The 22,897-nt window shown below is 42.4% G+C and overlaps 1 protein-coding gene across 1 annotated transcript in view; it reads right to left on the reverse strand.

Moving 5' to 3' along the window:
• Window positions 1–22,897, reverse strand: part of LOC137149633 (VPS10 domain-containing receptor SorCS2-like) — a 152,669-nt gene that overhangs the window by 79,073 nt on the left and 50,699 nt on the right. The window contains exons 8-9 of the mRNA XM_067543160.1: window positions 14,377–14,523; window positions 12,743–12,845 (exon numbers count right to left, since the gene is read on the reverse strand). Coding sequence (XP_067399261.1) covers window positions 12,743–12,845; window positions 14,377–14,523 — 250 coding nt within the window. The remainder of the gene's footprint in view (window positions 1–12,742; window positions 12,846–14,376; window positions 14,524–22,897) is intronic.

A 22,897-nucleotide genomic window follows, 5' to 3' on the forward strand; every position in this document is an offset into this window, starting at 1 on the left:
TGAGTTGGTAGGTTCAGTTTTAGTTGTGCAGACGTGCTTTTGTCAAAAACATGGTCACCAATAGTGCTCTTGCTTACAAGCTTGGCAGAGAGGCTAGGTGTTGTACTGGGAAAAGGAATGAACCATTTCAATTGTGGAGTATCTTATTATGAACTGAAAGCTTTTATTTGCACCTGCAGCATCCACACAGGGGAGCTACAGCACTTTGGTGCTCTCTGCTATTCACATCCCAATAGTCCAAATTGCAAGGCAGCATTGACAAACCCTAGATCTTCTCCAGGTCAGAGTTAAGCGACATCTAGGCTAGGAAGTCCATATGGGGAAAGGTGATTGCTGCTGGGTATACTGCACCAGTTCTGTAGATTAATAAGTAATTTAAATGTCCACTGCTGTCAATGCAACATTTTTCAGGAAACTACATTCCCCTTATACATGGTTTTAAAGTCAATTCTCCAACTGCATAACTCCCGTCGAATTCGTAAATTCTATTTAGCGTGCCGTCCCCACTGTGCTGTGCCGATGGGAAATGCGTACCTGTTGATGCAGCGCTACACTTTTCGGGGAGGTGGTTTTATTAAATTGACTTCTGGATCAATTGAGTGTGTCTTCACTGCCACTCAATCGAACTGGAAAAAGTGATCTGACAGCGGTGAATATGTTGCCGTCAGCGTAGACATAGACACAAAAACCCACTAGAGAATACCAGCCAGATAGGCATACTTGTGGCAGTGTGTAACAATACTATAGAATATAAACCAATTTACATCAGAAGAAAATCAGATAGAGCTAACTGAATAAAACCCTTACATTAAAGAAACTCTGAAAATAGAGAGATAAAGGCCTTGTCCACACTACACAATTAAGTTGACCTATGTGTGTCGATTTACAGCACTGAAATAATTACTGCAGTTTTTCATGTCCACACTACCCTCCTTCTGCTGGTGGTGCACGTCCTCATCAGGGGCAGGTCCACCGACGTAAGAGGGGCAGTGTGGGGGCCTGGGAGCCCGGGCTCTCAGCTCGGCATGGAGCTCCCAGCTGGGAGCCTGGTTACCCGGCATGGAGAGCCGGCTGCCCTGCAGATCTCCCAGCTGGGAGCTGGACTGCCCAGTGCTGAGAGTCTACGCTCTCAGCTCCCCATGCAGCTCCCAGTCCAGCTTCCTTTTGCCTTTCACAGAGGTGGATTTATTAGGTCAGCATAGCAGGTGAGTTACAGCAGCAAAACAAACACTGTAGTGTGTACACTTACATAGTTATGTTGACATAAGCTGCCTTAGGTCGCCCTAACTCTGTAGTGTAGACTTGGTCAAAGACAGAGTGAAAAATCACACACAGCAACACTGTAAGGATTTCACCAGCAGTCAAAGTATCTTGAACACTTCCAGCCTCCAACTGAGTACAACCATTAAAAAAACCAATATGCATAATAAGTGTAGCAATCAAGAGAAAGCAGCAACAAATGTGCATAATGAGAGCCAATGCAATCAAATGACATAGAAAGTGAGAACAGCCCCAGGACAAGAAGCCAACACATAACAGAGAAGGAGGAAGTGAAAGACATTACAAACCCCAGCAACACAACTGGGAAAATACTGAAGAGCTACAATCTGAAAAGTTCTATTTATAAATAAAACCCCAAGCAAACTCTGAAGCTGCCCTGCAGCCTGACTGGTCAGATCCTCTTTCCTTTGGCTTTCTTCACCATGCTCAAACTTTGCCCTGATCTTGAGAGGCTCTTCACAAATCTGCTGTAGCCCATGGTACTGTTTCCTATCACAGCTTCTGGTTTTCCCTCCCCTGCCATAAGCCCCACTCATTTCACTCTGTCAGCATCTCAGCCTCACCAGTCTGTCTCCTTTTCTCATCTCCATATCTTCTTTCACACTACCCTTTCTACTGCCTTGGAACACCTATCCTCACATGAGTAGAGCTGGGTGAATAACTCATTTTTTCAGTTTGGTAGCAGTAGGTAGAAAAGAAAAGAAAAGAAAAGAAAAGAAAAGAAAAGAAAAAAGACTGAGTTTGACCTGAACCCAAAAATGCTGAAAAATTAAAGTCCAAACAAAAAAAATTTATTTCTGGGCATTTTTAAGGGCTATATTTACAAAATAATTCAAGGAAGAAGAGGTGATAGTGATCTTGTAACTTTTAGTTCAGTGGTTAGTGTACTCATCTGGGACATAGGAGACCCATTAGTTAAGTATTTTATAGAAAGTGGAACAGCTTCAACAAGACAGATGGAGAGAGACTCACCCCAGAATTGCTTGGTGATTAGGACACTCTCTGGGAAGTAGACCTGGGGTTAAACCCCTGCGCCAGAGCAAGGATTCAAAGCTTGGGGAGAGCCTTAACAACTGGGGGAAATGTTATAAGGTGGGAGGCAGTGCTGACAGCACCTCCTCCTCCAGTTTAGTCTGATCCGTTTTTCTGGCCAATACTATTTGGCTAATTCTTGTTAAATTCACAAATAATTTCGGGTTGACTGAAACTTCATTTTGATCAGATAAACTATTTGTTCAAAATATCCCCCCAGCTCTAGTCATAAATATAAATCACCCATCCATCCACATTCAAAGGCTCACAGAATGCAATGCATGCACACGCAAACTGCAGCACCACTGCCCATCTCCACTAACTGTTTGCCTGGTGATTCGAACCAAATTCTGCTGCTGGCTACATCAGAATAAATCTGGAGTAATTCCACTGGAGCACAGCAAGAACAGTCTTTTCATTTACTTCAGTGGGGTCTGGAGGCCCAGATGTTCTGTCCGCCTTCAAAAATAATATATAGTGATGACAGTTCAAATTTATATAGAAAAAGTTATTGCACCATGGGCAGAAAAAGTAATCAGCTGTAGCATATACTGTTCAGAGCTGTAAATGAGCTTATTATACCCACAGGAGGTCACTTTTTAACCCATAAGGCCAAAAATGTCCTCTAATAGCTGGAACCTAAGGTGTATAGGTTCACCATATTCTTTTGAAAAGACTTTTCTACATACCCTCGCTATTGAAATGCCTCAGGCTTAACATATAAGATCATGTGACTCTTTCTCAGCCAATCAAAAAGGTGTTCCAATATCTTGAATCACTGCAAGTGAAAAGTTCCCTCAATTTTAGTTTCTGTTCCTCTTACCCAATTTAAAACTTAGTGTTACTCAGAGCATTGTTGACACCCCTTATATGCCAAAAGCCCATCTATGACTTTTTTGTTTACTTTATTTTCATGCCAGTTTAACTTTTTTCAATAATATATTTTTCATTCATTAATTCATAATTCATTTAATTCATTATGTTATGTGTTTATTTAACTTTCAAACCTTTTTATTTTCAACATTATGGAAAACATGCTTAAAATGCAAAGAAATGGGTACCCAAATGCAACACAGCATGGAATAGGTTTAAATTCTTCAAATAGGGGGTGTCCCTCCCAATAAATTTAGCATAATATCATACATACCCTCTTCAGAGGCTTCTGTAATATATCTAGCACACTGTTAGCTCACACAGTCATGTGATTTGTTTCAACCAATGGCTAGTCAGCCAATAGTTTTTGGTTTCAAAACTAATAGTCACTTAATGAAGAAATAAGGCAAAAGTATTTTTGATCAAATGGTCCTGCTCCAGCCAAGTGGTGCTTGTTTGGCAATTTGAAATTATTTTTTTATAAGCAGTGGGGGGTTGGATCTGATAATGTGTAGGTGAGGGGAAATTTTGGAGAACACTGAGGGTTCCCCACCATCCGTATGTGTCAGTAAATGTCAAACATCTGTCTCTTCTTTTTTCCTTTATTGCAATGGTGTCATAGCATGCAATCTCCATGCATGAAGACATGAACTTTAATATAACATATTATGGCACATCTGAGTCAAAGATGACAAAGAGTAACTTGACCCTTTTGCACTGCAGCTGAAGTACTCAATATATATATTAATTAACCTCTGCAATTTGTTCAAGAGTGCAATGTGCACTATTTGCTTGATTTATTATCTGGAAAGAAAGCTGAGAACAGAATGACAGACTGGAATCTGAAAATTTACACTTCTCTTAGCATTTTTCATGGAAGAATTCTTTACAGATTTGAGGCTGAAAGTAAAAATTTACACATCAATTGGCCCACATTGAATGGCTTATTATACCATCGAAGGAGCTTTTGCCAAGATTAAAATGCAGTAAAATCAAATGTAAATGTAAAATCCTATTACATTCCTTAAAGGGAGCAGATTAGTTATTTAAAATAATGTTTTAATGTGCAGCTATTAAATTTAATATTTTTGCCCGCACAATTTATATATATTTAAACGATAAAGATATACATTTCTCAGAACTATTTATGAAATTTTAATATAGTAGAATTTTCATTCTGTAAATGACAAAAGCTAGGATTTATAATGATGCATTTTAAACATTCTATTATTATATTTTCCGCCAAAATTCTAAGTATTAATGCTGTTCTCTATTTAATTATAACTATTTGAAATTAAAATAAACATATAGCTCAATATCTTCAGCACTGTGATTTGCAAACAAACATTCTACTCCTCTCATTGAATTTAATGGTAAAATTCCCATTTATTTCATTCAGAGCATGATATGGCCAAAAGAATCTGATTCTCCTATGTGTTGAAACATCCACTACTCCTAATTATTTGCATATGTTCATCAATTCTCTGATCAGGCTCAAAGGAAATACAAGCTCTCTCTGGGTGTAAAGTATTTCTGATGAAACCTGTGTATTTACTGTACCAAGTTTGCCAGATAAGACTGAACACCTCTCATTTTATCATTACGTGCACCAGGTTTGAAAGACCTAGACACCAAGGTAATCGTGTTCAAGTCCCAAATAGAGTTGACTCAGCCCTTCACCCTGCCTGGGTGCATACAGTTTGCTGTATAAAGGAGTGGCCTGTCCCTCCCTGTCAGTCTATGTGGGTATGCTTAATACCGGGGAATTAGCTTTCCATTGTCCATAGCCCCCAAGCCCTCAAGCAGGGCAAGCCCTCAAGAGTAAGCAGTCTCTATAGCCTGGGCCTTCGGTCAGCAGTCTATAGGCAGCAGTCTATAGGTCCAGGTCCATCAGGCAAGGCAGGCAAGCAAACAGTATATGGCCTTGGCCCTCAGTCAGAGCGGGGCAGGCAGAGCAAGCAATCTATGGCCCTGGCCCTTCAAGCAGGGCAGGCAGAGCAAGCAGTCTATGGCCCTAGCCCTCCAAGCAGGACGGGCAGGCAAATCCTCCAGGTCGCGTGGGCCAGGTAGTTCCTCTGGCTCGCAGGGCCTGGGTAGTTCTGGCAGGTCCTTGGCACTCCAACCGGTAGGCAGCCCTGGCAGCTCCTGTGCAGGGCAGGGGTCCGGTAGCTCCTCTAGCTCCCAGGGCCCAGGTAGCTCTGGCAGGTCCTTGGAGCTCCAGCCGGTAGGCATCCCTGGCGGCTCCTCCACAGGGAAGCGGTCAAGTTCAGGTCCGAGCACCAGGGGAGACACGTCCTTCTCCTTCGGCCACTCTCCCTCTACTGAGCTGGACGGCCCATCCTTTACGCTTCCTGTTCCTGCCTTGGACCCGCCCCTCTGCTTCCAGCATGGTGGGCGTGGCATCTCTGAGCCCACCCTATGGGGTTTGAGTGGCAGTTCCTCCCTGTCAATCTTGGAGGGACACCACACCCCCTTGCTTCAAGGGGGATTTTAGAAGACGCCTCAGAAACCAAGATCTATTCCTTGCTTGACGAGGACCTCAGTGATTCCACGGCATTTTCTAGCAGAACATAGGTTTGCCCCAGTGTTCTTGGTCAAACTTTCCTCTCCTCACCACCTCAGCTGTTTTGCAGAGAGCTGCCTGCCAGCTGTGTACCTGGTTGCTCCCTTGTGCTGCCAAAACAACTGTATTTCAGATGTGGATCGACTCCTGTATTTTGAGCGAACTCCTCCAAACTGCTAATCATGGAAAAGTCCTTATTCACAAGGATAGCCTGACAGACTTCAGTAGGATTAGTCCTTGGAGTAAGGACTACTCTCATGGGTAAGGGTTATTAGGAATAGCCACACAATTTGGAAAGCATTAGAATTTGAACTGGACTCAATCAAGTCTAGCTCAAGGATTCGATCCATATCTTCAAAGCTCTCACAGACTTGGACCTAGGGGATCTAAAAGATTTCCTAAAACTCCAAGATGAGGACTGTGATTGACAGCTTTACTTCTCACGCACAGTGAAAGTTTCTAACACCAGAGCACAGCTTATCCCTGCAGGAGACAGAGCTTTCTCAGCAGTTGCTCTCAGTCAAGCCTCACCACCTGCTACTCAAAGTGCAAGAAGCATTTCTTCAGCCTGCCTTTTCGGATATGAACTCATAGCAACATGTATGTTTTAAAAAAACAAACAAAAACAATCCTACCAAACCCAAACAGTGCACACGCAGAGGGAGAGAATGAGAGAAAGAATAAATCACATGTAACCAATCTTTGTCACACTGCTTACTGCATACTGGAAGGCATTCAGATACTATGGTGATGAGGGTAGTATAAGAACCCACATAGAAAAGAACGGAATACAACAGAATAGATTTAAGATCGTTTTCTATAATGTCTGTCCCCAAAGGAAGTTGTTCTTTAAAAAAACCACAGGATACATGCATATAAAGCATGGTTACTTACCTCGTAACTCTTCTTTGAGATGTGTTGCTCATGTCCATTCCCAATTAGGTGTGTGTGTGCCACATGTGCTGATGCTGGGAGCTTTTTCCTTAGTGGTACCCATAGGTCCGGCTCTAGCACTCTCTGCAGCGGCATGTGAATGTGCCCATACATAGGGCACTGCTGGCCCCCTGCCCTCTCAGTTCCTTCTTATCAGAACTCTGACTGTGAGGAAGATGGGTGGTCTGTGGAATGGAAATGAGCAACACATCTCAAAGAACAACAGTTACAAGATAAATAACCATTCTTTCGAGTGCTTGCTCATGTCCATTCCCAATTTGGTGACTTATCAGCTGTATCCTCGGAGGTGGACAGGAGTTTATAGACGTGTCCTCTGCAACACCACCCTGCCAAACCTAGTGTCATCCCGGGCTTCCTGTGTGATGGCATAATGGCACATAAAGGTATGCACTGAGGACCAAGTAACGGCTCTACAGATGTCCTGTATGGGGACATATGCCAGGATGGCCGCCGAAGACGCCTGGGCCCTTGTGGAGTCGGCCGTCATAGACATCGGGGCATGACTCCCGCTGCTCATAGCAGGGTTGAATACAGGCTGTAATCCAATTTGAGATCTGTTGTGATGACACTGGTCATCCCTTCATTCAGTCAGCAATTGCAACGGAGAGTTGCATGGACTGATGGAGTGGCTTAGTCCTTTGTATGTAGAAAGCCAGAGCTCTCCTGATGTCGAGAGTGTGTAGATATCTCTCCTCATTGGAAATGTGAGGATTTGGAAAGAAGATCGGTAGGAAAATATCTTGGTTGATGTGGAAACCACTTTTGGCAGGAAAGCCAGATACAGCTGCAACTGGACCTTGTCCTTATGGAAGATCATATAAGAGGGCTCAGAGGTCAAGACTTTAATCTCAAGACCTGCCTTGCTGACGTGATTGCATCAGGGAACAGGAAGCCAAAGGCTCAAAAGGTGGCCCAGTGAGCTTGGAGAGAACAAAGTTCAGATCCCATTGGGTAACTGGGTCCTGTAGAGGTGGGAAGAGTTTTTCTACGCCTCTGAGCAATCAAGCTGATATTTCATACAAGAAAACTGTTTTCCCTTGTACAGGGTGGTGAAAAGCCGAAATGGCTACCAGGTGCACCTTGACTGACGAGAAGGCCCAGTCTCCTTGTTTTAGGTGAAGCAGATAGTCCAAGATTACCTGGATGGATGATTTCATTGGAGAAAAAATGTGGTGGGCTGCCCAGCAGGTGAAGCGCTTCCATTTGGTCAGGTAAGACGCTCAGGTGGAAGGTTTTCTGCTCTATAACAGAACCTGCTGGACCTGTACCAAGCAGGCTTGCTCTTCCAGATTCAGCCATGGAGCAACCAAACCATGAAGTGCAGGGAGGCCAGATGCGGATGAAGCAGACGCCCATGATCCTGCGAGAGAAGGTTGATCAAGATGGTAGCGTCCAAGGGTGGGTTACGGACAGATTGAGCAACATCCCGAACCAATGTTGATGCGTCCATGCCGGGGCCAACAAGATGACCCATACCCTGTCTCTCTTGACTTTTATAAGGACCTTGTGAATCAGCAGGATTGGTGGAGAGGCATGTATGAAACTGCCTGTCCAGGATAGGAGAAAGGCATCAGTCAGAGAGCCTGCATCGAGTCCTTGCAGGGAACAGAATTGGTTGCACTGCCTGTTCCACTTGGTGGTGTAAAGGTCCTTTCGGGGAGTGCCCCATCTCTGGAAGATGCTCCTGGCCACTTCTAGGTGTTGGGACCATTCGTGGTGAGAACAAAAGGATCTGTTGAGGCAGACTGCTAATGTATTCCTGATCCCTGGAAGGTGTACTGCTTCCAGGTTAATGCTATGGTTTACATAGAAGTTCCACAAGTGCAAGACCTCCTGACAAAGGGCTAGGGATTGGGTCCCCCTCCACCTGTTGATATGGTACATTAAAGTTGTTGTCTGTGAGTACCTGAACAACCTTGTTGGAGAGCTGAGGTAGGAACACCTCACAGGCCAGTCGAACTGCCCTGAACTCCCTGACATTGATACAGAAGGTTACCTCGTCTCTGGTTCAGAGGCCTTGAGTCCTGAGGGAACCGAAGTGAGCTCCCCATCCCAGCTTCGAGGCATCTGAAACCAGTGATAATGTCAGCCACAGTGCTGCAAAAGGGACTCCTGCCAGTGTGTGACTTGGAGTCAGCCACTACATGAGAGAAGTAAGTATTCGAGTAGGGACATGAAGATCACATCCAGGTGGTGCTTGGATGGGGAGTACACAGTTGCCAGCCACATTTGGATAGGTCTGAGATACAGTCTGCTGAACTGAACTACATAGGTGCAGGCTGCCACGTGACTTAGTAGACTGAGGCGTACTCTCTCTGTTGTGAGAGGATGGGCTGATAACTGAGTTATCAGCTCTGCTATAGCCTTGAACCTGGCTTCTGGTAAGAGTTCTCTACCTGATGTGGAGTCTAGGACTATTCTGATAAAGTCTATCCTCTGGACTGGAATGAGTGTGGACTTTTGCCCATTTATTAATAGGCCCAGTGCTTGACAGGGGGTCCTCACCACCCTGATGTTGCACTGGATTTGCGTTCTCGATTGGCCCCTGATGAGCCAATCTTCCAGGTAAGGGAAGACCTGTATGCCCCGTCACCTGAGATGGGCCGCTACCACTGCCATGCACTTGGAGAATATGCGTGGCACGCTTGAGAGGCCAAAGGGGAGCACCGTGAACTGATAATGCTGCATGCCACCATGAATCACAGAAACGTCCTGTAGCCCGGGAAAACTGAGATATGGAAATTATGTTGAGGGTGGCATAGCAGTCGCCTGGATCCAGAGAAACAATGATCATGGCTAGAGAGACCATGAGGAACTTCAACTTCTTGAGGTATCTATTGAGGTTTCGCAGGTCCAGAATTGGTCTCAAGCCCCATTTTGCCTTTGGAATAAGGGAGTAGCAGGCATAGACGCCTCTCCCCCTCAGTTCTCGAGGAACCTCTTCCACTGTGCCCACTGCAAGAGGTCCTGCACCTCCTGGACTAGAAGCTGCTCATGAGAGAGGTCCCTGAAGAGAGAGGGAGAAGGAGGGTGGGGATTTGGGAGTGAGGTAAACTGGAGGGTGTAGCTGGTAGCTACTGTATTCAGGACCCAGAAATCTGATGTTATGGTTGACCAGGCCTGAAGGAAGGTGGTAAGGCCGGATGAAAATAATAGGGAGTCTGGATCTTGGGTAGTGGCCGATAGGTTGCCCTTGGGCACACCTTCAAAAGTTCTGTTTGCCTCCTTGGAGGTGGTAGTTTACGCCCAATTGGGGGGCTGATGAATGACCTTGGCATCTCTTGTAACCCCTCTTCTTTCTTTTGTAAGGCTTTCCAGGATGTGCTCCTGGGAACCTCTGAGGCTGTTGGGGCCTGAAGTGCTTCCTGGCGGATGACAGTGTGTACAAGCCCAGGGATCACAGCATGGCCCTTGACTCTTTCAACCTGTGTCGTCTGGTGTCAGTTTGGTCAGTGAACAGGGCTGTGCCATCAAAGAGGAGGTCCTGCATGGAATGCTGAACCTCCACTGAAAGGCCAGATGACTGAAGCCAGGATGCCCTTCTCATCGAATCCACTGATGCCATAGTCCTGGCTGCAGAATCAACTGCATCTGAGGCCACTCGAAGGGAAGCTCCAGCAACCGTTCTTCCTTCCTCCAGAATGGACTCAGATGGACGCAGAGGGCGCTAGAGCCGGCCCTACAGGTACCACTTGGGGAAAAACTTCCAGCACTGGTGCATGTGGCACACACGCATCTAATTGGGAATGGATATGAGCAAGCACTTGAAAAACTTAAGAAAACCTAATTTGGATATTTTATAGAAAAGTGCAGTTTAGAAACATTAAGTGAAATCCTGGCTTCATAAGTCAATGGCAAAACTCCCATTGACTTCAGTGGGGCAGGATTTCACCACAGTTTTCACCTTGGTTGCCACTGGATAATTTAAACAATAATTGGCAATTAAGTCTTGTTTTTGGAAGGTGTATGACATCTGCCATCAAAGTAACTGATGGTGTCAAACTTTCTGCTGGTGTAAACTCAGCCCAAACACCCATTAATGATGGGAAAATGTATTTTTTCCAAACAAAACAGCTCTGTGTGCATGTGGGTATTTAATTTAAATTTAATCTGAAAACCAAAAATAAGAAAACAAAACGAAAATAAACTGATAAAGCTGATATTATAGCTCACACCTGATTTTTCAATAGCTTGAAGAAGAAGAAGAAGAAACATGGCATTCAGAGAAACTGAACTGATGAATGACAAGGATAAAAAAGGAAAGCAGATTTGTGTGGACATTTTTCATATTGACTGGTCAGCATATCTATGGGGATTTTATATGTGACATATAGTCAGTCATTTCTCTCTAATGCAAATCATGACACAGAACCCAAACCTGACTCCTAAATTTTCATTTTCCTACATTGTCATTTTTACCTCACCTCTCAAACCTGCCTTGCCATGGATAAAGAAGTTAATAAATACTGTAAGGTACTTATATGTGCATTAAGTATAAGAAAAAGATTATTTGACATACTAATGGTCTCAGTGGCCAGTACCCGATCTTGCAGAACAAGATGAAAAACTTCACCATTTACATATGAAGAAAGGAGACTAGTCCAGTGGTGAGGACAATAGTGCAAGTCTTGGGAGACCTAGATTCAACTCCCTGCTCCACCACAGACTTCCTGTGTGACTTTGGGCAAGTCACTTAGACTCTCTGTTCCTCAATCCACCCACATGGAAAATGGGGATAATAGTGCTTCCCTACTTCATAGGGTTGTTAGGATAAATACATTAGAGATTGTGAGGTCCTCACATACTATGGTAATGGAGATCATATGTGACTGATAAATAGCTAGATACACACAATGCACCAATTGTGACATCTTGGGATAAATAATTCCTTCCAATCATAGAAGATTAGGGTTGGAAGGGACCTCAGGTGGTCATCTAGTCCAACCCCCTGCTCAACGCAGGACCAACCCCAACTAAATCATCCCAGCCAGGGCTTTATCAAGCCAGGGCTTAAAAGCTTCTAAGGATGGAGATTCCACCATTTCCCTAGGTAATCCATTCCAGTACTTCACCATCCTCCTAGTGAAAACATTTCTCCTAATATCCAACCTAGACCACTACCACTGCAACTTGAGACCACTGCTCCTTGTTCTGTCATCTGCCACCACTGAGGACAGCTTAGCTCCATCCTCTTTGAAACCCCCCTTTAGATAGGTGAAGGCTGCTATCAAATCCCCCAGCAGCCTTCTCTTCTGCAGACTAAATTAGCCCCGTTCCCTCAGCCTCTCCTCATAAGTCTTGTGCTCCAGCCTCCTAATTATTTTTGTTGCCCTCTGCTGCACTCTCTCCAATTTGACCACATCCTTTCTGTAGTGGGGGGCCCAAACTGGACACAATACTCCAGATGAGGTCTCACCGATGCCGAATAGAGGGGAATAATCACTTCCCTCAATCTGCTGGCAATGCTCCTACTAATGTAGCCCAATATGCCGTTAGACTTCTTGGCAACCAGGGCACACTGCTGACTCATATCCAGCTTCTTATCCACTGTTACCCCCAGGTCCTTTTCTGCAGAACTGCTGCTTAGCTAGTCAGTCCCCAGTCTGTAGCAGTGCATGGGATTCTTCCATCCTAAATGCAGGACTCTGCACTTGTACTTGTTGAATCTCATCAGATTTCTTTTGGCTCAATCGTCCAATCTGTCTAGGTCACTCTGTATCCTATCTCTACCCTCCAGTGTAACTACCACTTCTCCCCATCCTAGTGTCATCTGCGAACTTGCTGAAGGTGCAATCCACCCCATCATCCAGATCATTATTCTCTTCAGGCTACCCAGAAGAAAGGTTGATAACATTCTATTCAACAATTTGACCAATCACATTTGACTGGTCAAATTCCCTAAAATCAATGATATTCAGTGGCAAGCTCAGTTTGGCAATGTTTATAACACAGTAATGATTATATTATTCTTCATGAGATTAAACGTGATCCATAAGAAACAACAACATTTTGGGGAAAAAAGCACTTTTGCGCATTTACCTGCCCCCATTATGAGCCCTGGTGCAGTGTCCTTGGTATGAACTGTTCCTGACACATATGGATTGTCTGCCCAGCGGAGATGGAGATGAAGATGGCAATCAGGCTTTAAGGATAAGAGGAAGAACACAGTATTTTACAAGCTGTTAATAGCAGTTCCACCACTTTGGCAATTAATGCACAATCAGGAAGTAGCATGCAGTGACAACTGCCTATGAAAGGGGAAGTGACTGAATTTCACAAAGGAAGGTCCAGAATACAATATTAACCTGATGTATCTAGTGGGAACCAATTGCCTTGGCTCTGTATATTTCAGTGGCCTTAAAACAAGGTCTGCAATTCAGAAAGAGACAGTGTGAAATTATAGCACAAAGTAACTTTGTGACAGAGTGACTGCTTGGATACTTTGAAGAGGCAATAAAAGCACCAAAGATTTATTTGTCGTTGTTGGAAATCATCATCCCTGGGCTGCCTTTACTTAGTTATCAGCTAAAAGAGAATTAGATTAAAAACAACTATTTCTACTGAAACATCTTCTGTCAGTAAGAAAATCATTATATGAAAAATATTTTAAATGACTTTTTTGGAGTGAGCTTAATCGTACCGCTGGTAAATTAACTTACTGCTCTGTTCTCTTGCCACAGTGGCATTTGGAGTTCAATATTCCTCCCAATAAAGTTAATGGAACCATGGCTATTGACTTCACTGAGAACAGGATCAAGCCCTAAGTGAGGACTGAGATCCTGATCCAAAGTCCACTGAAATAAATGGGAGTCTTTCCACTGATTTTAGTGGGCTTTGGATCAAGCCCTGTAGCATGAACCATGTATTGCTGTAGCCCAGTCTTCTGAAGGGAATTAATATCTCCCTCAATTCCAGTCTTTTATTCCTACTATGCAGAGGATAAAGATTGGTCTGTCCCCATGACTTGCTTCATGACTAAGGACATATATTCTGCCCCAAAATGCAGAGATCTAAGAGTCCAGTGGAACAGAAAGCCTGTGAGAGGGACACAGGATATTTGCTTATTAGTGCTGTCTCAACAATAAAAACAAAACGTTATAGGTAGCTGTGACATGTCAATATACTGTAATAACTTCTGTTCACAAAAGAAAAGGCTTTCTGACAGCACTAGCCATTTGACTTACATTTCCAGGCAACTGTGTAACTTGCCCCCCGTAATAGGGTAATTGTGTTTTAAATAAAACAACAAAATGCAAAAATAGAAAAAGAGTTATTTATATTTTTAATCCTACTGATGAAGTGCCCTTATTCCCTTATTCTTTGCGGTGTAAAATAATTAATAATAAATGAATGATTGCCTTGAACATGGAAGCATGGGATGTAGGTAACAGCACAAGTGTCTGATACAAGTCAAATTAAGCTCTAACATAAGAGAAATGCTGCAGATGGAGCAAATGGGAGATTAACTTGGCCCAATAACTTGTGAAGACCCTGTTAATACAGAGAAACTAAAACATACATCTACATCTGGTGTAAATGAGAGGAGAAGTTAGCTTGGTAGTAGGAGCTTGAGATGACAACTACTGTTCACTTATTTATATTTCAATGTATTGTACAACTAGGTCTTGTGCACACTGGATAAAACTTAGGAGTAACTAAAAGAAACCACTTACAGGTTTGCAGTTGGTTGGTTTACCATTCATATCAGAGATTGGAGGGGTCAGATAGTCCCAGTCACGGCCTTTGTTGTAGGTTATTAGAGTTGTAACTTTCCCATCAATTTTTTGATTGGCCAAAAAGACTCCTTTAACACCTCTGACCTGGGGTATAAAATTAAGAGGGTTAATGACCAGCCTGCAAACACGTCTTCAGCATAGATCATTCCCGGTTTAGAAGTTCCTTAGAAACTGAATAATCTAGATACTTACTTACTCTTAAAGGGTAAGAGAATGGACATTAAGAAAAAAAGGCCAGCTGGTGATTTTGGTTTCTGAACGTATGTCAAGAAGACATTTAGGGCAGTCTACACTACAAACTTTTGCTGATGCAAGTTACATCGGCATAAAGCTGCCGCAGTTAGTATGTTTTTTGTGCATGTGCATACTTGGCTCCTTGAGTCACCACTGTGCATATTCACCAGGAGTGCTTGTGTCGATGCACAGTTGGTGCACCATCGTGAGTATCCCAATGTGCAACTCAGCACCATCAAGTGCACTCTCTTTTGGGAAGTTTTGGCAATGCCTGGTGTGGCAGAACAAATTACGCAGGGATGACTGGGAGCAAGGGGTCAACTTCCCAGCATGCAACTTTCTCCAGCCAATGACATCATCTATATCCCATAACTGTCACGCCTTTTTTTAAAATTCCACGAACCCATGCTACCCACCATCTCTGAAAGAAGCATAGAGCCTGCACAGGATGCTATTGTCATGAGCATTGCAAGCACAGGATGCATGATCCTCTGGTATTTGCAGAGCCTCAAGAATAACTGAATCAGCAAGAAGTGTGATGATTTTGTGAAGGACAGATTGCTGCGAGACATAGCGAGAACCAATTCAAGTTTGTCGGTGGCTTTCTCGGAGCAGCTCGGAGTGTCACTTCTGGGTCTGAGAAATGAGCACTGACTGGTGGGATTGGATCACGATGCAGTCTTGGGATGACAAGCAGTGGCTGTAGAACTTTCAGATGTGCAAGGCCATACTCTTGTATTTGTGTTCCAAACTTGCCTCACTCCTTCTGTGCCCAAGACCAGAATCACAGCTGCATTGACAGCGCAGAAGCAAGTGATAATTGCATTGTGGAAGCTTGCAACACTGGATTGCTTACTGATCAGTGGGATATCATTTTAGAGTTGGAAAAATCCTCTGTGGGGGCTGTTTTGATGCAAGGCTGCAGGGCCATTAATTGTCTCCTGCTACACAGGATTGTGACTCTCATCAACATGCAGGACATAGTGGATGGATCTGCAGCTATGGGATTCCCAAACTGTAATGTGGCGATAGATGGCACTCATATCTTTATTTTGGCACCAGACAACCTTGTCACAGAGTACATCAACAGAAAAGGTGACTTTTCTATGGTTGTGCAAGAGTTTGTGAATCACTGGAGATGGTTCACCAACATCAGTGTTGGCCGGTCAAGGAAGGTGCATGACATCCTCATCTTTAAGAAAGCCTGTTCAGAAAGCTACAAGCAGGGACTTTCTTTTCTGACCTGCAGATTACCACTGAAGATGTTGAAATGCCAATAGTGAACCTGGGGGACCCAGCCTATCCCTTGCTCCCCTGGCTCATGAAGTCATACACTGGCCATCTCAACAGCATCAAGAAAAGATTCAATCACAAACTCAGCGGGTGCAGAAAGGCAGTTGAATGTGCTGTTGGTAAACTGAAGGGATGCTGACATTGTTTATTCACAAGTTTGGACCTCAGTGAAAAAAACATCCCAATGATTATAGCTGCCTTCTGTGTCCTGCATAATATTTGTGAAGCAAAGTGGGAAATGTTGGTGCGGAGGGGGAGCAGCTGTCTGTTGAATTTGAACAGTCAGATGCAAGAGCTATTAGAAGAGCTCAACCCGGGCTATCCAACTCAGGGAGGCTTTGAAAGAGAAATTTAACAGTGAGCCACAGTAAAGCACTGTGGTATACTGTGCTCTACCTGGTCCTGCTGTTGTGGGGCCTGTTGGGAATTGTGTGGTGCTTGGTGTACATCTATGAATATAACACTATCAATGCACCTATTAATTTTGTGGTGCTTGCTGTGTATTTATGATTATTACACTGTGTTTGTCAATGATCCTATGAGTTGTGTCACACTGTACAACAACAAGTAAGTGGGTGCTTTTCAAGGCCCCTACGCATTCTGCAGTATGTATTAGGAACTAACAAAAATGAATTATTTTCCAAACAATTAAATTTTATTGAGTAATCAAAATACTTCCAAAAATTATGTGCAAGTTAAAAAGAAAATACATTAAAAACGTAATAAATGTATGGGACAGTTCTTAAGAAGAGGAAAGAACATTCATGTCCATTTCAGCTACACATACAGCAACAGTAGCTCTGACAGATCAGAGTATGTGAAGTTGTGGTCCTCTTTAATATTCCCCTGTGTGATGTGGTTGGGCTATGGTACAGCTCCTGATGCTCTGTGGTGTGTTGAGAAGAGTGTTTGGGAGGTGCTATAATGGAGTTCTCCATGGATTGCTAAAGAAGGCGAGCCCTCGATTGTTGAATTGGTATTTCCTCAAGAGTCTGCAGCATCTGTGTCTGTTGCCGGAGACACCTTATGTCCTTGTGCATCCCCCTCTCCTTTTCCAGCTGGGCCTCTTGAGCCTCTCTCCTCGCCATTCTTTCCTTCTCCATATAATCTGCAATGTTCACCAACCATTCCCTCTGCTCCTGGTATGATGCAGCACCGCCTTGAAATATCTCACTGAATATGTCATCCCAAATCCTTTTCTTTATTTTGCTTATCTGGCTCAGGAGTTCAGCAGCTTTGGAGGGGGAAACTTTCATGGATGCAACAGCAACAGATAAAACATACAGATGTACCATTGTCAGTATAGTCACAACAGACATGGAAAATTAAGAACTCCCTTCCCTTGCTCCCCTAAAGTTTTAAACAAGACATGCTCATTGACACTTCTGCTTTCGTGTGCTTGTGCATAGCCTCACGCACATCACCAGCTGTGGTGAGTATGGCCTGCCAGCAGTGAGGGAAAAGTGGAGGGAATTACTCCATTGCATGAAACTAAAAGTATAGGGCAATGGCATTCAGTACTGACACTACTTTCCGCAGGCAGTGGTGAATTTGGCTGATATCTCCATCCTGAGGGTGACAAAGGCACAGAGAGCACAGCTACCCCACAAAGCTGCCCCAACCCTTATGCCACTTGTCTGTTTACAGCAATGGTGCCTGCCAAAGTTATCGCCAGCTGGCATCGGAAAGTGTCCTACTGCAGAGGAAGAAATAAGGCTGCCATCCCTAGAAACCTTCGGGAGAGGATTGTACAGTACCCATGAAAGTTTCATCAAGATTTCTCAGGGGTCAAGAGACATAAACAAACTGCTCCACATGGCCTACCTCTAGAGGGGAATGAAAAGCAAATAACAACTCTACCTCTCTTCCTTGTACTGCTTCCGCTTGTAGTATGAGTAAAATAATGAAAAGTCAATAGCTGTGTCCTATGAAGCTGGGGGCGCCATAAGTACACCATGAGCAGGGGGTTGGACTAGATGACCTTCTGAAGTCCCTTCCAACCCTAATCTTCTATGATTCTATGATCATTGTAATAGGAAATACATTTACATGCTTACCCGAGGTTCCTTCCCCTGCACTGGGTTTACCCATGCTTGATTGCCAGGACTGACTGGACTGCAGTGGAGTCTCAAACAGGTCCTGGCTCATGGCATAACTGGACCCCCTGGCCACATGTGCTCCATCCTCTTCCTCTTCACTGTCCATGCCAGGGGCCTGTGACTTGGGCCCCCTGGAGGTATCCATGGTGGTGTGCAGGGTGACAGTGGGGTCTCTGTCAGGTATGGCATGCAGCTCTTTGTAAAAGTGTCAAGTCTGCAGATCGGCACTGGATTGACTATTGGCCTTCCAGGCCTTCAGATAAGCCTGCTGCAGTTCCACTGCTTTCACGTGGCACATCTGCTGATCCGTCCTGTAGCCCTTAACCTGCATCCCCCGTTCAATCTTCTCACAGATGTCCACATTTCTACAGCTGGTCCATAGTCATGCCTGCACAGCCTCTTCACCCCAAAGGCCCAGAAGATCCAATATCTCCTGTCTACTCCAGGTTGGAGTGTGTCTGGAGCATGTAGCTGGCATAGTCAGCTGGGTAGTTGCACAAAACAACAGAAATCTGCTATGTGTGCGTGGCAAGCTGGACAATTAGGAAAACTCATTAAAAATGTGCTGATCCTGCAAAAACTTACCAGGGGACATATCGGTTACTACCATTAAAAGTCCCAATGATATGTTCAGTATTTAGTTAAAATGATTCCTTAATTTTGCTGTAAATTTGCTTTGTTGCCTCTATTTTTGTTTGCACCACTCCATCTGCCAGATCTCCCACTGGTATAAGTCAGTGATGCTCCACTGAGCGGATGACCTAGCCCCAGTTTTGTTTTGTTTTGTTTTTTTAATTTTTTTTTTGTGTATATTTATTTTGGTATTGAGATTTTTTCTTGCACCACATTTTGTAGGGCTCCAGTTTGGGTCATCACTTTCAAATAGCATCTGGATTTTTTAAAAATAGCTTTTGTAAATTGTGACATAAGAAGCTACTGGGTCTACTCACCATACTAAACACTACATCTAATAGTACAGTTTTGTGGTATGGACCCTTATATTGTGAACTCTTCATTGCAGGGAGCTTGTCTGTGCCATAATCTGTACAGTACTAGGCACATTGACAGCATTCAAATAATAAAGGACAACAACACTGCACTGATCATAAATCACAGTTTCAAACCTTCCACTTCAGTTTGCTTCAAGGCTGCCCTAACTGAAGTTCAATGACAAAAGTGAATTATATTCAAGTGTCTTTTTTTTTTTTTATCATTAAGACAAATCAAGAGAAAATATATTCTGAAAAAATCCATGGAATTCTCTTCTTTATAGTTATTTTAAAGGTCATTCTCTGATGATCCCCCATTAGAGTGACGAGATATATAAGAACATCACAGCATCCATTTATAAACACTCTGGGCCTGAATGACCACTGAGTTACGCCACTTTTATTCTAGTGTAATTCCAGAGCAATGCCCTATCTTCATTTTCCCCCATGGTTAACTTTCTGTATTTGGTCTTTCTAATATTGTTATAGCTTTTGCAGAGGCAAAAACAAAAAAACAAAAACAGAACCAAAACCCAATAGCAGCCCCTAAAGATAACACATCTGCTTTATTTTCACCTGTTCAATATAACATCTATGCTAAAAGTACTAATGTCACTATAACAGCAGAATGCACTGCTATTTTGAATCATAAAGAACCATTTATTCTTAGGTTTACAAGAATAAAACCCCCCCAGCAGAGACGGTGCATAGATTAAAATATGTATGGAAGAATAATATAATTAAAGACTGAAAACCAGCAAAATGAATAGAGGTATGCCACTTTATGCCAGCTCAGGTCCTGACCCTAGACATTTGTTTAGCTTAGTTATTATGCACTCGATCCTTCAGTAGGAAGTGATGGTGGTTGAGTAATATAATTAAAGACTATAGAGCAAGCTAAATGAATAGAGCTGTACTCATTTAATTTCTTGCGTTTTATTTTTATCTTTTTAAGTGTCTATGAAAACTTCTCCAATAAATATTCATACTAAAAGAAAAAGAAAGAAAGAGATAATCAAATGTGCAGCAAACTCTTTCTTCACTCAGATGCTCTTCACTAAAAGAGAGTTTTTCTGTATAATGTATCTAGGACTGGCCTGAAATATTCAGTTGCTTTTTCCTTGCAACCAGCATCCCAGAAGACTTTTATGAACCCAAGTTATTTTCCTAACATTCAATAAGTAAGCTGCTGTTTTTAAGATGATTTTTCAATGTGCATCTGAAATGCAGGTTTATCTTTAAAGTTGGCTGTATTCAATCCTCAGATGATTTAAATAGATTTTTACTATGTTATTAACCAACTGTAGCTGATAAAATAATAATATTTGATCAGTCATTTTGCTGTGAGAATTATATATATATATATAAACTAAATATTTCCTTGTCCCACTGTTTAAATATGAATATATAGTAGTATAGTAAATGAGACAATTAATTCATACTACTGTGGCTCTTTTGGGTAATGCTAATCGCTAATTTGGTATCACTGAGTATCACTGCCTTCCCTCGATGACCCCAAATCCACAGTCCTACTATCAGGAGACAATGCCATACTGGTTAAATAAAAGTTGATTTAGCAGAGAAGCAAAGGCAGTTGTGAAAAATAAATTAAAAAAACCAACAACAAACATAAGAAAGGGGAAGTTGACAGTAATGAATATATATATCAGAAGTTAGGAACTGCAGAAAATTGGTAGGGGAAGTCAAGGGATACAAGGAGAAATCTATGGCCAGCAGAATTAAGGGCAATAAGGACAGTAAGGAGTTTTAAAATATATTAGTAACAAAACAAATCCTGATGGAAATAGTAGAATTATCAATAATAATGCAGAAAAGACAGAAGTGTTCAATAAATATTTCTGTTCTATATTTGGAGGAAAAAATATTATATGGTCTCATCATGTGGTGTTGATAACACTCCACTGGTATCTCAGGAGGATGTTAAACAGCAGCTACTAAAAATAAGACACTTTAAAATCAGCTGGTCTGGATAACTTGTATCTAAGAGTTTTAAAAGAGCTGGCTAATGAGCTTTTTGGACTATTAATGTTGATTTGCAGTAAGTCATGAAGCACCGGGGAAGCTCCAGAAGACTGGAAGAAAACTAATGTTGTGTCAATTTTTAAAAAGGGTAAATGGGATGACTCGGATAATTATATGCTGGTCAGCCTGACATTGATCCCAGGTGAGATAATGGAGCGGCTGATAAAGGATTCAATTAATAAAGAATTAAAGAAGAGTATTGTAATTAATGCAAACAACATGGATTTATGGAAAATAGAGCCTGTCAAACTAACTTTATACCTTTTTTATGAGATTACAAGTTTGGTTGATAACAGTAATAGTTTTGACATAATATACTTAGATTTCTGTAAAGGCATTTGACTTGATACCACATGATATTTTGATTAAAAAACTAGAACGATATACAATTAACATGGCACACATTAAATGGGCTAACTGAAATGTAATTGTAAACATGGATTCATCACAGAGTGGGTGTATTTCCAATAGGGACCCACAGGAATCAGTTTTTGGTCCTATGCTATTTAACAGTTTTATCAATGACCTGGAAGAAAACATAAAATTATTACTGATAAAGTTTACAGATGACACAAAAATTGGGGAAGTGGTAAATAATGAAGATGACAGGTCACTGATTCAGAGTGATTTGGATTGCTTTGTAAACTGGACAGAAGCAAACAGTATGTGTTTTAATATAACTAAAAGTAAATATATACCACTAGGAACAAAGAAAGGATGACATGGGGAACTCTATCCTGGGAAGCAGTGACTCTGAAAAAGATACGAGAGTTGTAGTGAATAATCAGCTGAATAGGAGCTCCCAGTGTGACACTGTGACCTAAAGTGCTACTGTGATCCTGAGATGCATGAACAAGGGAATCTTGAGTAGGAGTAGAGAGGTTATTTTTCTTCTATATTTGGCACTGATGTAACCACTGCTAGAATACTGTATCCAGTTCTTGAGTCCACAATTCAAGAAGGATGTTGTAAATTGGAGAGGTTCAGAGAAGAGCCATGAGCATAATTAAAGGATTAGAAAACATGCCTTACATTGGTAGACTCAAATAGCTCAATCTATTTAGCTTAACAAAGAGACGATTAAGGGGTGACTTGATTACAGTCTATAGGTACCTATGTGGGGAACAAATCTTCAATCTAGCAGATTAAAGCATAACATAATCCAATGGCTGGAAGCTGAAGCTAGATCAATTCAGACTGGAAATAAGATGACATTTTTAACAGTGAGATTAATTAACTGCTGGAACAATTAACTAACTGCTGGAATGGTGGATTTTCCATTATTGACAATTTTTAAATCAAAATTTGATGTTTTTTCTAAAAGATATGCTCCAGAAATTATGTTGGGGAACTTCTATGGCCTGTGGTATATAGGAAGTCAGACCAGATGATCACCCTTCTGTAATCTACAGTGCCAGATCCTGTTCAGAGGAATCACATGGTCTACAATCTAATAGAAGTACAAAAGTACTACTGACATGTTACTTTTTGGGGAGTAGGGTGTATGGAGGGGCAGAGATGTGCTAAAGGAAGATGAGAAGCCAGGAGAGTTTCTGTGCTTGTGGCATCAAAGACTTTTAAACAGAGAGCTGGTTCTGTGATTTTGGGATCACATTCTTTAAAGTTTTCATCAAGAAGAAAAACACTTTGCCAAATTAAATGCCATTACCTGAATTCAGGCCTAAATGTTCTCTCTCTCTTCAGCAGACATGCGGGTGCTTAACATAATCTGAGGATTTATTACGGCTTTGTACTTGAATGCACAGTGTAGTCCACTGTTGGTATGATCAGAAATGGCTA

The sequence above is a fragment of the Emydura macquarii genome, unplaced genomic scaffold, assembly GCF_026122565.2.
Source record: "Emydura macquarii macquarii isolate MOO-44397 ecotype Brisbane River unplaced genomic scaffold, CSIRO-AGI_Emac_v2 contig_794, whole genome shotgun sequence".
NCBI classification, from domain to species: Eukaryota; Metazoa; Chordata; order Testudines; family Chelidae; genus Emydura; species Emydura macquarii.